The sequence below is a fragment of the Lutjanus erythropterus genome, chromosome 4, assembly GCF_056507025.1.
Source record: "Lutjanus erythropterus isolate fLutEry1 chromosome 4, fLutEry1.hap2, whole genome shotgun sequence".
Taxonomy (NCBI): Eukaryota; Metazoa; Chordata; class Actinopteri; order Lutjaniformes; family Lutjanidae; genus Lutjanus; species Lutjanus erythropterus.
Genome location: NC_139320.1, coordinates 9,223,202 through 9,237,896, shown reverse-complemented (window position 1 = coordinate 9,237,896; position 14,695 = coordinate 9,223,202). Strand labels below are relative to the sequence as shown.

Here is a 14,695-nt window from a genome sequence, read left to right as displayed (position 1 = left end):
AAGCAGCTGAGGCTGAAGTAAATTCAACTGCAGTGATTAATTGAATAACTGGTTATTAATCAATTATAAAACTAATCACCAACCATTCTGATCATCGATCAATCAATTTTAGTTGATAAATTGTAAATATTTTCTGGTGTTTCTTGTTTCTGAGGACGTCATCTTGGACTTGGCAAGTCGGGATCAAGTCGGACACAAATCTAACCGGCATGCATTGTGCAGCGATCACCGCTGATCGATTCTGCGCAGACCTGGATCATCTCGAACACACCTATAGAAACAACGCGTCCAGATCTTGCGAGAGTTCCACAAGTCTCAGGTTCCCGTACCGTTTGCATAAAACTTAAAGTTAGCATTTGCAGAAACGCGGCTCTCTATGAACATATTCTTGCGGCGTTTAAGATCACATCTTACGTCACAACAGGAACCAATTTGATAAAAGGCTACAGGTAATGGTCATGTCTAGAAGGGAACCCCAGACCTGCGAACGATCATTTTAATTCAAATCGTGTTTCTCTAAACCTAACCAGCTGGTTTCTGCCCGAAACATACCCGTAAATTGACTACAGCGTTGGCACATTATGAAACATGATTAGTTAGAAAAAAGTCCACAATTACGAAACAAGGCGTACAAATCTTGCGAGAGTTTAGCAAATAAGGGTTCCCATGAATCTGTGCCATCTCAACACAACTTAATTCATACGAAACGTTCAAACTGATGGCGTAGTTATTATTTTTCATCTACAGGAGATCGTGAAATAAGACCATGTTGTTTTTCTTTGAATAAATAATAAGCGAAATGATGACATACATTTTCATCCAAAGCTTCTTAGTTTAATTAAAATAATAATTAGGTGCTGCCCTAAATTAAAAGGAATTTGAACAAGATGTTAAATTAGGCTCTGGGGTTTTTAAAAGAAGCGAGTCAAACTGATCATCAAAGTACTGTCGGACAAACTTAATCATTAAAGTAATAGTGTGAGGCGTCTTACCTTAAAGTCTCTCCATCCCCAGTTTCTGTACTAAAAGCAAAGCAAGATTATTCGTATTTCAAGAAAATGCTATTTAAATGTATTATTATTATTTAAAGAAACACATGGTAACAATATATATTAAAAAGACTTCATGCTGAACCGAAGAGTTGTTCATGTCCTCTGCTGGTCACAGTAAGTAACTGCGCTGATATCTGTAAAATTGGACATGTTAGAATCGCACAACTTCCTGTCAATGCTTTCAAAATACATCCAAGTGTCCAACCTGAACCATTAACTAATCAATAAACAGGAATTAAATTATGATGTTAATCGCTCACTATTAGTTATAGATAGGGACTACATCTCTTTAGTGTGAGCAAAATAAGCAACTGTTATATTTTTAAGATGGAAAACACCATAATCGCACTTTATCCCCCGGTCCCTGAAAGCATCATTCCTCCAGGTGACGTCATCCGGAACCAGGAAGTGTGAGCGGTGTTGTGAGTTGTCGCGCGGATCGACCGTTTGCGGTTGCTGGTTTCTTCTTCGTCCTGGCTCAAATGTGGAGTTCCGCTGGTCCGGATCGGGTCGGACAGGGACTCTGGTCCTTGGTGCCGCTGCTGCTGCTGCTGACGGGCCTGAGCGGGCCGGTACGGGCCATGTCAGAACCAGGGAAATGGAACCTGAACGTCGACAGTGTGAGTTTCCTGAATGATGTGTCGGTGTTAATTAGCTGTTAGCTGACAGCTTCAGGTGTTAAACAGGTGACAGAGGAAGATGAAGGGGGTCAGCTGTGGGCTGGTTTCGGTTCTAAAGCGGATCTGAAACTCTGCGGCTGCTGCTCGCTCACTGCGCTGCGTCACAAACATATAAACAACTTTAGCTAACGTTAGCCAAACACTGAGACGTCAAATGAACGCGTCTGTTTAAAGGCTGCAGTCAGTAGCCTGATCCAGAGTCAGTAGGCTGATCCAGAGTCAGTAGGCTGATCTACCGTAGCTATACCTCCTAGGATTATTAAAGAAATAAACAAACTAAACTTTATATGGAAGAATAAGCACCACTACATTAAAAAAAGCTGAATTACTCAAAAGTTATGAAGTTATGGATTAAAACAGTCGATTTTGAAATTATAAACAGGGTATTAATAGTCAAATGGCTTCACTCCTTCCCAAGAAATGGCAAAGAAATATGGTTCTCATTACCTTCAGTCATTTTCAAAAAATTGGGAGATATTGAGTTTCTGTTAAAATGTGACTTTGAAGTTAAACTGTCTGCCTTCCACCAGTTAGTCCTGTTCCACTGGAAGATTATATAGAAACATCATTTCAGCCCTGCAGCATCCCACTGTGGAACAATGGAGTAATATTAACTAAAAGAAAAACTGTGTTTATGGAAAAACAAATATGGTCAATCATGTATCTAATAGATGAAAATGGTAATATACTCATATTGGAGGAGTTTAATGATAAGTATAATTTAAACTGCTCCTCAGAAAACTACAGTAAGGTGGTACAAATCACCCCAATGACACTTATTCAGTTAATTAAAAACAATCTAAATCATATCCCAATACCTAAATTACAGAATGTTAAACTATATGGATTTCTTCCATAGTAAGTGCAATAATACATTTCTGAGACAACACCTGGTAAATACAGTTTATCCTGGACCAACGAAGACAACATTTAGACTCAAAGACTGGGAAAACTGAAATTTTGGCCATCAGAACAAATTTTTTAAAATTCCTAATCCCTCCTAAATACAAAGAAATACATTTTAAAACTGTAAATGAAATATACCCTTCAAATTAATTTATTAAAAGAAGATTTAAATCTGATCTAAATAAATGTCACTTGTGCAACACAAATGAAGAAACTATTGTTTTATACTTGTGAGACATACAGACCTTATGGAGATTCTTTCATGATTACTTAAATTCCAAATCCATAAACATAGATTTCTTTTCCTACAAAGATATCCAGATAGGAGTAATCTTGAACAATAAAAAATTGAATTTCTAATTAACAACATCATCATTATTAGCAAATTGTATATACACAAATGTTGTTATGCAAAATCCTTCCTATTGTGGAATATACTTAGAAATGAACTTTATTTAATAATCAAATGCATAAGAAAGATTGAAAATGCCCACGCTGGAAAATTTTGTGCACTCATATCTGAATATTATTTATTCTAGCTCCTCGCTTAACACTTAAAAAGATCTCATTTAACTTTTTCTTTCCTTATCTTTTTCTTTTCTTCTTCTTTTCTCTTAATTGCCTCTTTCATGTATAGATTTTATCTCTTGTCATGTCCCTGATTGCTTCTTTGTGCACTTTTTTTTTTTTTTGAACAAACATTTAACTTTTGTAACAAATGTACTAATCTAAACTGTGAAGATGTTCCCAGGAGGTGTGACTCGTTCTGACAAGCTTTATGATTCATTTTCATAGAGAACATATATATATATATATATATATATATATATATATATATATATATATATATATATATATATTAAATCGGACACAAATCTAAGCAGCATGCATTGAGCAGCGATCGCCGCTGATCGATTCTGCGCAGGCCTGGCTCATCTCGAACGCACCTAGTGACACATCTCCACAGACAGATGTGTGCAGCTGTTCGTCACACTACACCACTGCATGGAAATGGAAAATGAAACTGGCAAAGTACCACCAAAAACATCCAGTATCACTTTAAAGATAAGAGAAATTACCAACGTTATATTGAATGCTATATTAAAAAACAAATAAATAGTAAATCTCATGTGTGCAGAATTTTTGTTCGTATAAAATGTGTTTTTTCGGTAATGCTTCATTTTCCAGGTCCCATAGCTTCATGGCAAATAAACGGGTCATTCCTTAAAAAAATCAAACATATTACTTGGTAATTACCTCTTATTTATTATGGGATCTGCAAATGTTTTACTGTTCTTCCTATTAACTCAAAGTGCTTCTGGTTTTTTTCTTTTTCTTAATAAAATAAATAAAATAGCATGTAGGTTGTGCATGTGCAGAAACTGGCATGAATTATCTCTGACAATAAATGTTTGAATTTTGTCCAACTGCAGAAATGAAAATAATGTGGCAGACAGTAGCAGACCTCTTTAAAATTAAAATAAAATAATAAAATGAAATAATTCTTAAAGCAACACCACAATAGGTATCGTCACTGTTGGATATTGAGACATTTTTATATATTATTACTGTTTTTTTAATTAATTAATTTAATCCAATGAAACAATCAGTCAATTAAACATTTTGAGTCATTTTTAATTTTAAAAAAGTCCAAATTCTCTGATTTATTAAATAATCTCTGGTTTCTTAAATGTGAATATTTTCTGGTTTCTTTCCTGCTCTCTGACAGTAAACTGAATATCTTGTGGACAAAACAAGACATTTGAGGACGTCATCTTGAACTTTAATCAATATTTTCTGACATTTTATGGACCAAAGAACTAATTGATTAAAAGAGAAAATAATCATTAGTTGCAGCTCTGCAGCAAAATGATGAATTGACGTTGGACATCAAATTAAAAATGAGAAAATAAAATATTTTTTGGGGACTACATCTTCTTTTAAATGTGGCTGTAATTTAAGGCAGCAGGATCTTCAAACACAGATCTGACCACAACAAATGAATTCATCCATAACATCAGAAAATCATACATCATATTCTGTCTGTATAGAATTGAAGTGAACCTCTGATTGTTGTTCTTTCTTCTCAGACACAGTTTTTGACATGTCTTTTAGTTCCTGGTTGTCACAGTAGAACAGGAAGCAACGCGGTTCTTTCTCCACCTCTGTTTGTTCTTCAGGGCTGAGTTCAGTATTTAACAATAGAAGAAGAGCTGCTCGTCATTAACACACTCTGGTATCTGCTGCAAATGTTCCTTCCTGTGTTTTCTGTTTGTATACTGCGATAAATCTGTATCCACATTTTAAACATTTCAAACATTGTGATTGTAACAGAAGCAGAAAATCATCAACCAGCATTTTGCTTAACACTTATTTTATTTCTGATTAAATCAAAGTGAAAATAAAATGTTCTGAATTCCCTGGCTGGTGTAGAAGCAGATCACACTGATTTTAGGGTTCCAGCTATCGATTATTTTCATTGTCACATAATCTGTCAATTATTTTCTCAATTAAATTGATGAGTTATTCCTGTCACAATCTTCTCCCATGAAAAATAGGTCCAAACATGGAGCACACAAATGTACGTTGGACTTATTTTTCAAGTCCTTCCTGTAAGGACTATTTTTATTAATTAATTGATCTGTTGATCATTTTCTTGATAAATCAATAATAAAGTTGTTTGGTCCATAAAGTGTCAGAAACTGGTGAGAAATGTCGATCAGTGTTTCCCAAAGATGACGTCCTCGCAAACAGAAAGAAACCAGGAAATATTCACATGTAAATTACTCAAGGCAATTAAGTAATTATCAAAATAGTTGGTGATTAATTTAATAATCAATAACTAATGAATTATTTGATTAAACATTGCAATATTTTTGATCCAAATACCTTGATATCAAAATTGTGACCATATTGTAGGAATGAGTGTTGGTGCTTTGACAAAATCAAAAGTTACACTTAATGCAAAGTCAACCAATCACTGTGAATTCTACACAACAGCCAACGCTGACCAATCATCATAGCTTCCTTTAGTTCCACCAATCACAGCAGTCCCCTGATCAAACACCATAAACCGACTCAGTGTTTTGGTTTTCTTTTATTTTTTATTTGTCACAGGTACAGAAAAGAACACGTTTGTCATTGTCATAGACAGTTATATATACATATGTATATACCCCCCCCCCCCCTTTTAGGTTATTTCTAAGACTCAGAACAAAACGTGGTTTTATTCTCAGTGGAACAAAATTTATGACTTTTTTTTCTATTTTCCCGTGCTCCCACAACTTCACTGCAAAAGACACCTAAAAAACACACTGTGCATCACAGTTTTGTAGCTGTTGTGAAATCAGACATTTTAGCTGCAACAATCCCCTAAAAAACCTGTGAAATCCTGGAGGAGCTGCCTGATCGCTGATTGGCTGCAGCTGCTGCCAGGAAGGAAGAACATTACCAGCAACACACATACACACACACACACACTGTGGCATGAAACACTAACAATATCCAAAATCTAAGAGGATATCTAATGTCATATCACCATACAGATATAATATTGATATATTTCCCAGCTCTAGAGTGAAGTGATCAAAATTTTAAAACTCAAATTAGTTGCTGTTGTTGGATGAACCCTAAAAAAATGTTTCATGTTTGGCCTTTTGTTTGCAGTCTGGAGTCCTGATCTGTGTTACTGATTCAGATATTTTTATTTAAAAGATTAGAAAATAGTCAAATACGTCTGTCTCTTATTTCCTGGTCAAAGTTTTTCTAAGAAAGACTGGTTTAAAGATTGGTCTGTTGTGTCCTGATGCATCTGAAACACAGAAAGTGCTTGTTTGTAGTTTCATCAGTTGTTTGTTTGTTTCAGGAAACTCTGAAGAAGCAGAACTTCTTCGTCTTCACTAAAACTCTGTTCAACAACAGCTTCATCCACCTCAAACGTAAGTGACAATCACAACAAGCACTCTCTTCTTCTCTGGTGTTTAAAACTGCTACAACAAACTTTAATACTGTGTTGACTTTGGAGCCCCCTGTCGACAACAGCGGTAGTGTTTCCACTCTAACAACCACTAAATATAACATCACAAATAAAATAATCTAAATAAAATCTCCTATATTAAAGGCATGAAGGATAACTATATAAAAATAACCAGATGATCTGGTTTTCTTCTTTAGCTTAAAGCGGTTTCAGTATTAGACTGAGACTGTAAAAAACAGCTTGTAGTAGGTTTAAAGGAGCAGTCTGACATTTTAGGCAGTTCTCTTGTCAGATGAGAAGATATTTATTCTCTGTGAGTCAAAGACTACAAGTGTCAAAAAACACAGACTGTTCAAGTCATTTTTTTTTTACACCTGTCAGTCATGTTTGGAAGCTGCCTGTTGTTAACCTGGTGTGTGTGTGTGTGTGTGTGTGTGTGTGTGTGTGTGTGTGTGTGTGTGTGTGTGTGTGTGTGTGTGTGTGTGTGCAGTGATGGCAGAGACCTGTAATGCCTCGTCTCCGGTCCAGCTGAATGTGTCCTGGTATCTGAGGAACTCGCACTGCTACAATGAAGTTTCTGGCTTGGACGTGAGACACACAGTTTTCTTCTCAATAATTCTGATAAACTGTTAATTATTAAAGTCTCCTTTTTTTTGGTAAAAATGACAAACAGATTTCAGGTTCCATCTCACCCCTAATTTATAGCTTTTATTTTAGGGGTGCATGAGAATATCGTTCAGAGGCACCTGAGTGATGGAGCGCCCACTGTTAGACTGTGATCATTGCTATTTTTAAAACATTTGTGCTATTTTGGACCAAAAATAGTTCATAATCATGATAAGTCAAACGTATAATGTTATCAGAAAGGCTGCGTCCTCTCAGCATCAAACAAGACTGTTACTTTGGTAACAGCTGAAAACCTCAAATGCAGTCGCACACCTGATAGATGGTGAACCTAGTTGGTGTTTAATTCAGTGTGTATCTGAGCCACCAAGCAGCTGCTTTAGTCAGAAATCTTGAGTTGAGACTTGAGATGATAAAATACAAAAAGTAAAATTTGTACAGAAATACAGTTCGTCTGTATGGATTATATTAATGCTGAATTGGTTCTCAACATGTGACTCCTTTTATTCTATATTTCTAGAGAGGAAATGTTAATAAGTCATATTTGGGAGTTTGGTGTAATATTTTCCCTGGAGAGAAACATTTTGTCATCACTGCTGAAAAACATTTCCTCCCCTTGCCTGGTACTAACGGTGTGTTCAAATGGTTTATGAGGTGAGCCCTTTGAATGCCCCCCCATGTTGTGTTCACAAGCACCTACACAAAATAAGACAAGAAAGGTACATATTCATGTAGAACATCGTTTTAAAGCAAATTTATGTGTTTAAAGTCACTTAGTGCAGCAGGTTTGGCAGCACTCTATTCTTTATTTGCTGCATGATGCAAACCTGTTGTAGCTGCAGTGTGCTGCTTCACATTTGGAGTAAATACACATAATCTGCTCCGGTGGTAATTAATGTATTGTGGCTGCAGCGGATTGTTCACAGCAGACGTATAGCAGCTGTGCTGCACGTGGTGTAAAATGTCAGTAACAATGCTAATACTAATGTGAGAACATGGTACATACTCTTCATTTTAAAGTGACAACTGAAGTATAAGAAGTGTAAAAAGTAAAGTGTACAGGAGCGCAGAGACAATAAATACAGAATGAAAAGTACACAACTGTGCAAAACTATAAAAAAGCAGGAGAAACAAAGCTGATATTTACAGTAATAATAAAATGGGAAATATATTTTTTTAAAAAGTGACAGTTTTTTATGGTAAAAAAAAAAACGGTATTGTATACTGAGGATCACTGAGGCTCATCTTTGGGTGTTTATTTACAGATTCATTGATAATAAAAATAATTGTTTTTTGTGACATTTTGAATGAACCTTCATCATTACTGATGTGACATTTTGGATCCAGCTGATATGTGTGGATCTAAATAAATAAATAACTCTTTAGTGTCTTTGCCTCATGTTATTTGTTTGTTTGTTTGTTTGTCTGCAGAGCAAAACAGCTGGGGAGATTTACTTCGGGTCAAATGCAGTCCAACCAGGAGGAGGAAGTGGATATTATGTTTTTCACCAGTATCCTATCATCAAATGCGAGCCACTTGTCAGACCCAACATGGTGAGACACACACACACACACACACACACACACACACACACACACACACACACACACACACACACACACACAGTGCAAATAAATGAGTTATAAATTGAGCATATGTGTGATTGTATTTTAAAGTGGTTGTGTTTGTTTTACGACACAGTTTATCCCGGATAAATTTGAGGAGAAGAAACGACTGACAGAACTGCCACAGCAAGAGGTGAGAGACACGTCCTGCTTCTGTCTCAGAGTTTTAACTGTTTTCATGACAAATGGATCCTGAATCATTTATACTCCGTCTGTCTCGGGGCAGATCAGATGGTAAAAATCTGATATCAAAAAATCTTCAGAGACGTATTAGAAATAAAATGAAACCTTCTATGCAAATCCAGCTGAACCTCACCTTTTCTCTGCACTCGAATCTCCCTGTCTGCTTCTTCTGGTTACATCCTTTACGATGTTTTCATCTTGTTACATCATTTTCGTCATGTTAAATCTTTTATGTTGTTTTTGTCTTGTTACATTGTTTCTGTCCTCTTACATCTGTTGTTGTTGTCTTGTCACTTCTTTTACGTTGTTTCCGTCTTATTGCGTCTGTTCCGTCTCGTCCCATCTGTCCTCTGTGATAAACTCTGATGGATCCACCAGTGAAACGTCTTTTCTTTGTTATTGTTCTGTCCATTTAGGTTGAAATCAGTCTTGATGTTGGAATGTGGCGCAAGTAAAGTAATTCAAGTAAAATACAAATACTAGGGCTGTAATGATTCACTCATGCATCCAATGGATCAGACTTTAATGTGTAAGATATGAGTGCATCAGTTCAGACGGCCTTTATCAGTAAAAGGATGAAGATGAATCAGAAACAAATCGATGCAGCACTAACGTATCGATACGTCTCATTAGGACGTTCATATGTTTCATTTTTGGCATCAAGGAGCTGCAGCTGTAACTTTCCTCTGTCTTCTCTGTCCTCCTGTCTCTGCCTGCACCGCTCTCACTGGACACCCGCTGCCGCAGTAACACAAAACAAGCGCTCCCTCCTCTCTCTCCTGTGTCTCCTCTTCATTTCCTCTAAACAGACGGCGTTGAAAACAGCCACAGAAGTGACATTGTGCTGCGTCGCACCACCAAACTTTCATAACGCTCAAGTGTAGAATAAGTTTGTGTTTCATGAGAAAGATGAGAAACTCTGCTGCAGATCATTGATGTAAAACATGTCTGACAGCAGAGAACAGAGACACGAGTCTGAGCACAGAGACGTCATGTGACTATGAGAGCAGGTACACTAAACTTAACATCACTGTAGTGTCTCCTCCTCTCTGTCTCTACTGTTACTATATTTAGTCAAACTATCAGGATTTATTTTTGACACTAACATCACTCTACAGATGGAGCGTTAATTGAATACGATGAACCTGTGTATATACAGTTTGTATGTATGTATGTATAACTGGAGTTGCAGGTAACTTTGTGGCCTCATCTTCACTTTCAACAATTTCCACCAGCATCAGAAACTTATTGGAAAAACAGAACAGACATTGTGCTGCATGTCTGCAGCTGACAGCGCTGTGTGTTTGAGGAGACACCTGTCACTGAAGCTACACCAGAATCCATTAATGCAACAGAACACACAGCTTTGATGTTTGTCACAGGTACAATGTAGTAAACTACCAGCTGTCTGCAGGTGTATTTCGTTTTTCCTGTTCTGTCAGCAGACCTCTGTCTCTTTGTTAACACATTCTGGTTTATCAGGCCTGATCACATTCTGCTGCTCAGGTGAAACAAAACTTAGTTATCATGAAGCATCTTTTGTTATCAGCGTTTTAAAATACCTGAAATCTACTGTCTGTTTTTCAGTCAACCACAGAGAAGGCTTCAGGTGGGAGGAGGAGGAGGGAGTTGGAGCCTCCTAAACCAAAGGTTTGAACATCCAACTCACTCATACAGAACAACAGAAAAGGGAACATAGGGACAGTAAAGGACAGTTCAGGGATCAGCAACCTGTGGCTCTTTAACTCAATTCATGGAAATCAATAACAGTTATTTTTAACATTTTAATTTTCATTTATCATTGATGTAGGTCTTTGAAAAAGTTGAGAAAAATAAAAATTTCAAGGCAACATACCACAGTAGACTTTTGAGTTTCAAGCCCAACTCAAATTCTTAAGCTTTAAAAAAGTTACCAACTCCTGATCTTTTGTTGAGATAATTTATTTTTCCTTTTTACCTAAACTTAGATCTTTGAGTTTTAGAGACCCACAAAAATGTATTTAAAAAATTACAGAGTAAATTCATTCAAGTGAAAATGAATCATGGTAAAAAAAAAAAAAAAATCAGGTTCACAGCTCACTGTGACCAAAGTTGAATAAAGTTTCCTAAAGAAAAATGTACATCATAGCCTACACTTGTGGCTCGGTGCCTTTTCCTCTAAATTTTGATGGTGGCTTGTCTTCTTGAGTCTCTGTCAGTGATCTTTGGATGACAAATCAAAAGAAAAATCTTCAGGGAAATGAGAGACGTGTCCTGGGGTGTCAGCAGTGGTGCATTCAGCTGATCTGACTGCATGTTTGACTGCGTTTCTTCATCGTTTCAGGGTCGGCTCCTCTTTAAACCAAACCCCACACTTTCGTTTTCCACTGACAACATGCAGAACTCAGGGTTCTCCTACAGTCTGTTAAATTTTGTGTTTGTTTGTTTGTTTGTTTTTAAACAAAAATGCATGTTTTGGGAGGTTCTTCATTAATTTTGGATGCTAACTGATTAAATGTTTGAGCATGTTGGACTGAATTCAGTGATTTTGTTTCTCTGTGTCTCTCAGCCTGCTGCAGTACAGAAAGAAGGAGCTTCAGCAGAAACAGGAAACGCTGTTCAGCAGGTCAGTCAGTCAGAACTGTGGCTTAGTTAAACATATTAATGGAACCAACCTGGCATGAATTTCAGAGATATACAGTATAGGTGTGGTATTACAGGTCAGGTGACATTCTCACTCATCCTGCTCCTCCTCTCTGACTCTTCAACATGAAGGAGGAGCCGTTTTACTTCTCCCTCCGAGAAGACGTCCTATCAAAGTTCACGGTTCCACCTCAAGTGTTTAAACCAAAATAAAGACCCTAAATGTCAGGAGTGTGAGGTTTTGCCTGTGTTCTGCCCCATGTCAGATGGTTCCTTTGATATACTTCTGTTAAAATTCATCTCTGTGTTGCTCAGACGGCGCCTCATTCTGACTTCGACGTGGTGGCTGAGAGCTGGGAGGACGGACCCTACATGTTCATCCTCAACATCAAAGAAATCAAGAGCCGAGGCCTTGTCCCGGCCCCCTGGACTCTACAGCGTCAGTCTCACACACACGCACACACACACACACACACACTCCTTTGAGCAACACAGCACACACTGCACTGCCTGTTAAATCATTACCTGTCAGTCTGTTCCTCTGTTTACTTCAGCTGCTCTCTGAAGTGTTCTTGAAAAGCTGATTACATTTAAGATCTGTGACAGAGATATTTTTTATCATAGTCCAGTTTTTATGGATGTTGTCATTGTGATGCCTTTTTGCACCCCAACAAAATACTGAAACAGTGACTGTAAACTGATATTGAACATGACTTTTGATGCAACTTTTACTACAAAATAGAGCAGGACAGCAGACAGTGAGCCTACGTTATCATTATTTATGTTTGGCAGATGATGGATGAATGGATGGCGTGTGAGAGTCAGAGTTCATTCTTTAAGCACAGTACGGTAGTTTAGAAAGTGGACATATGGTTCACACAGACATAAACATTGTAGATTTTTGTAACTGGTGCAGTACACCTAAAGATGTCAGGATCAGTTCAGGGATGCATGACATTGAATTTTTGACCATCTCAGTTTGGCCAAATGCTGATACAGGCACTTTGTTTTTTTTTCCACCTAATTTCAAAGAACATCAAGTCTCTGTCAACTTATTATTCTGCTGAGTCTCATGATGAAAATAAAACGCTTTTCAAACAAATTCACTTTGTAAAATAACAAATTCTTATCAAATTCAGTGTAATGAGCAGGATGACAGCTCTTCAGATGGGAAATCACATTTTCAGTCGTTGCAAATATCAACTTTGCTCTTTGTTTCAGACACTTAAAAAAGACCTTCACACTGCAAATATAATTGTGTTGTGGTTGAACAATTAAAGTGTCATCTCATCTGCCTGTCATATCAACAGAATATGTTTTATTTTAAAGCTTTTATGGGCCAACAGTGATGACAAACTGAGATTATTGTGCATCCCTCAGTCAGCCTGATCCTGAGCTCTGGATGTTCTGAATAGGTTTATTATATTTATTTTTATTTATTTATTTATTTGCAGAATAAAACAGGGCAGTACAAATAAACTGAAAAGAGAATGACAAGCAAAAAGCAAATTTTGCAGTTGACATTAAAAAAACCCCCCAAGAGGCTTATAGAAGGAATCTCAGCTCCTATAACACAAAGAGCAAACATAAAGTACGCTGCATAAATCAATCAACAATGTAAACCAAACAGCACAAGTACCTGCTGTTCCTCATGACTGCAGGTTTAACTGTAGAAAAGCAATTTCCAGCTGATCTGATGGTGTCTGTTTGTTTCCAGTGCAAATCAGCATGAAAGGTCCTCATGACTACATATCAGCCTCTGAGTGGCCTCTGATGGTGGTAAGAACACACACACACACACACACACAGATGATATATAATAGAAATGTCTGGTTTCACACTGAAGTGTCATAGACCTGCTGATCCACTTAAGGATACCAGGGGAGGGTCACTGTCAAACGTATAGGTGTGTTTGACGGCGCAGGACCAGCAGAGGGCAACAATTACAGGAACAAAAGGACTATTGTTGGATAAAAAGCAAGAAAGTCTGCAGATGAATGGATGGTTCCAGCAGATGAAGGACTTTTAACCAGCTGACTGCGTCTTTTGCAATAAGTTTTTTTAACATGAATTTAGTTTGTGTAATATGATCTGGAGTTAAACTAACTGTATGATTTCTTGCCAGCTTCTTTTGTTAGAATCAACATTTTCTGACATTTTATGGACTGAAAAACTAATTGATTAGTGGAACAATTATTGCCAGATTGATCACTAGTTTAAAAATAGGTCCAAACATGTGAAAATAGGTGGAGCTCATGGACGGATGTATTTTGATTTGGGTCAGGATGGTTTCTTATTTTTAAAAAGTGGGTTAGTGAAAAACTGCCGCTTTATTTTGGACATATATTTCATATTTCATTTTTCTTATTGTGAACTTGACTGAGCAATGAGAACATCTGCACTTTTCACACTGAGGCAAGTCACTGACACTGTTACAGTGGACCAAGGGGTCAAAGTTCAATCATTTGAAGTCAAAAGCTCATGTCCAAGGCTCTTTTTAAGGAGCCCTTCAGTATCTATTATATTTGGCAAATTATCCCAGTTAGTTATCCCAGAGTCCTCAGTGTCTCTGTCTTTCTTCTGTCTCCAGTTCTACATGGTGATGTGTATCGTATATGTTTTGCTGGCCGTGCTGTGGTTGGTTCTGTCTGCGTGTTACTGGAGGGACCTGCTCAGGATCCAGTTCTGGATCGGCGGCGTCATCTTCCTGGGCATGTTGGAGAAAGCTGTTTACTATGCTGAGTTCCAGAGCATCAGATACGACGGCCTGTCAGGTAGGTGGAGACACACACACACACACACACACACACACACACACACACACACAGGGGATTCTCCTGGACTGATGGAGGTGAGTGATGATGATGTCATGATGTCGTCCTGCAGTGCAGGGGGCGGTGGTGTTTGCTGAGGTGCTCTCTGCAGTGAAGAGGACTCTGGCCCGGGTGTTGGTCATCATTGCCAGTCTGGGATATGGAATTGTCAAGTGAGTTGTCTTCTTCTCATGGTTCTAGTTCTAGTTTTAA

General features: G+C 37.5%; 1 protein-coding gene across 2 annotated transcripts in view; it reads left to right on the top strand.

Moving 5' to 3' along the window:
- The first annotated feature begins 406 nt into the window (after positions 1–406).
- Positions 407–14,695, top strand: part of LOC146328058 (transmembrane protein 87A) — a 35,262-nt gene continuing 20,973 nt past the window's right edge. Inside the window, exons 1-11 of one of the 2 annotated variants that reach the window (XM_084716896.1) lie at positions 407–1,672; positions 6,504–6,576; positions 7,105–7,202; positions 8,670–8,792; positions 8,941–8,997; positions 10,635–10,697; positions 11,596–11,652; positions 11,985–12,108; positions 13,387–13,448; positions 14,260–14,443; positions 14,556–14,655. In XM_084716896.1, the coding sequence (XP_084573022.1) occupies positions 1,535–1,672; positions 6,504–6,576; positions 7,105–7,202; positions 8,670–8,792; positions 8,941–8,997; positions 10,635–10,697; positions 11,596–11,652; positions 11,985–12,108; positions 13,387–13,448; positions 14,260–14,443; positions 14,556–14,655 (1,079 nt within the window). In that variant the 5' untranslated portion in view covers positions 407–1,534. The remainder of the gene's footprint in view (positions 1,673–6,503; positions 6,577–7,104; positions 7,203–8,669; positions 8,793–8,940; positions 8,998–10,634; positions 10,698–11,595; positions 11,653–11,984; positions 12,109–13,386; positions 13,449–14,259; positions 14,444–14,555; positions 14,656–14,695) is intronic. The other variant, XM_084716895.1, reaches the window with a different exon arrangement.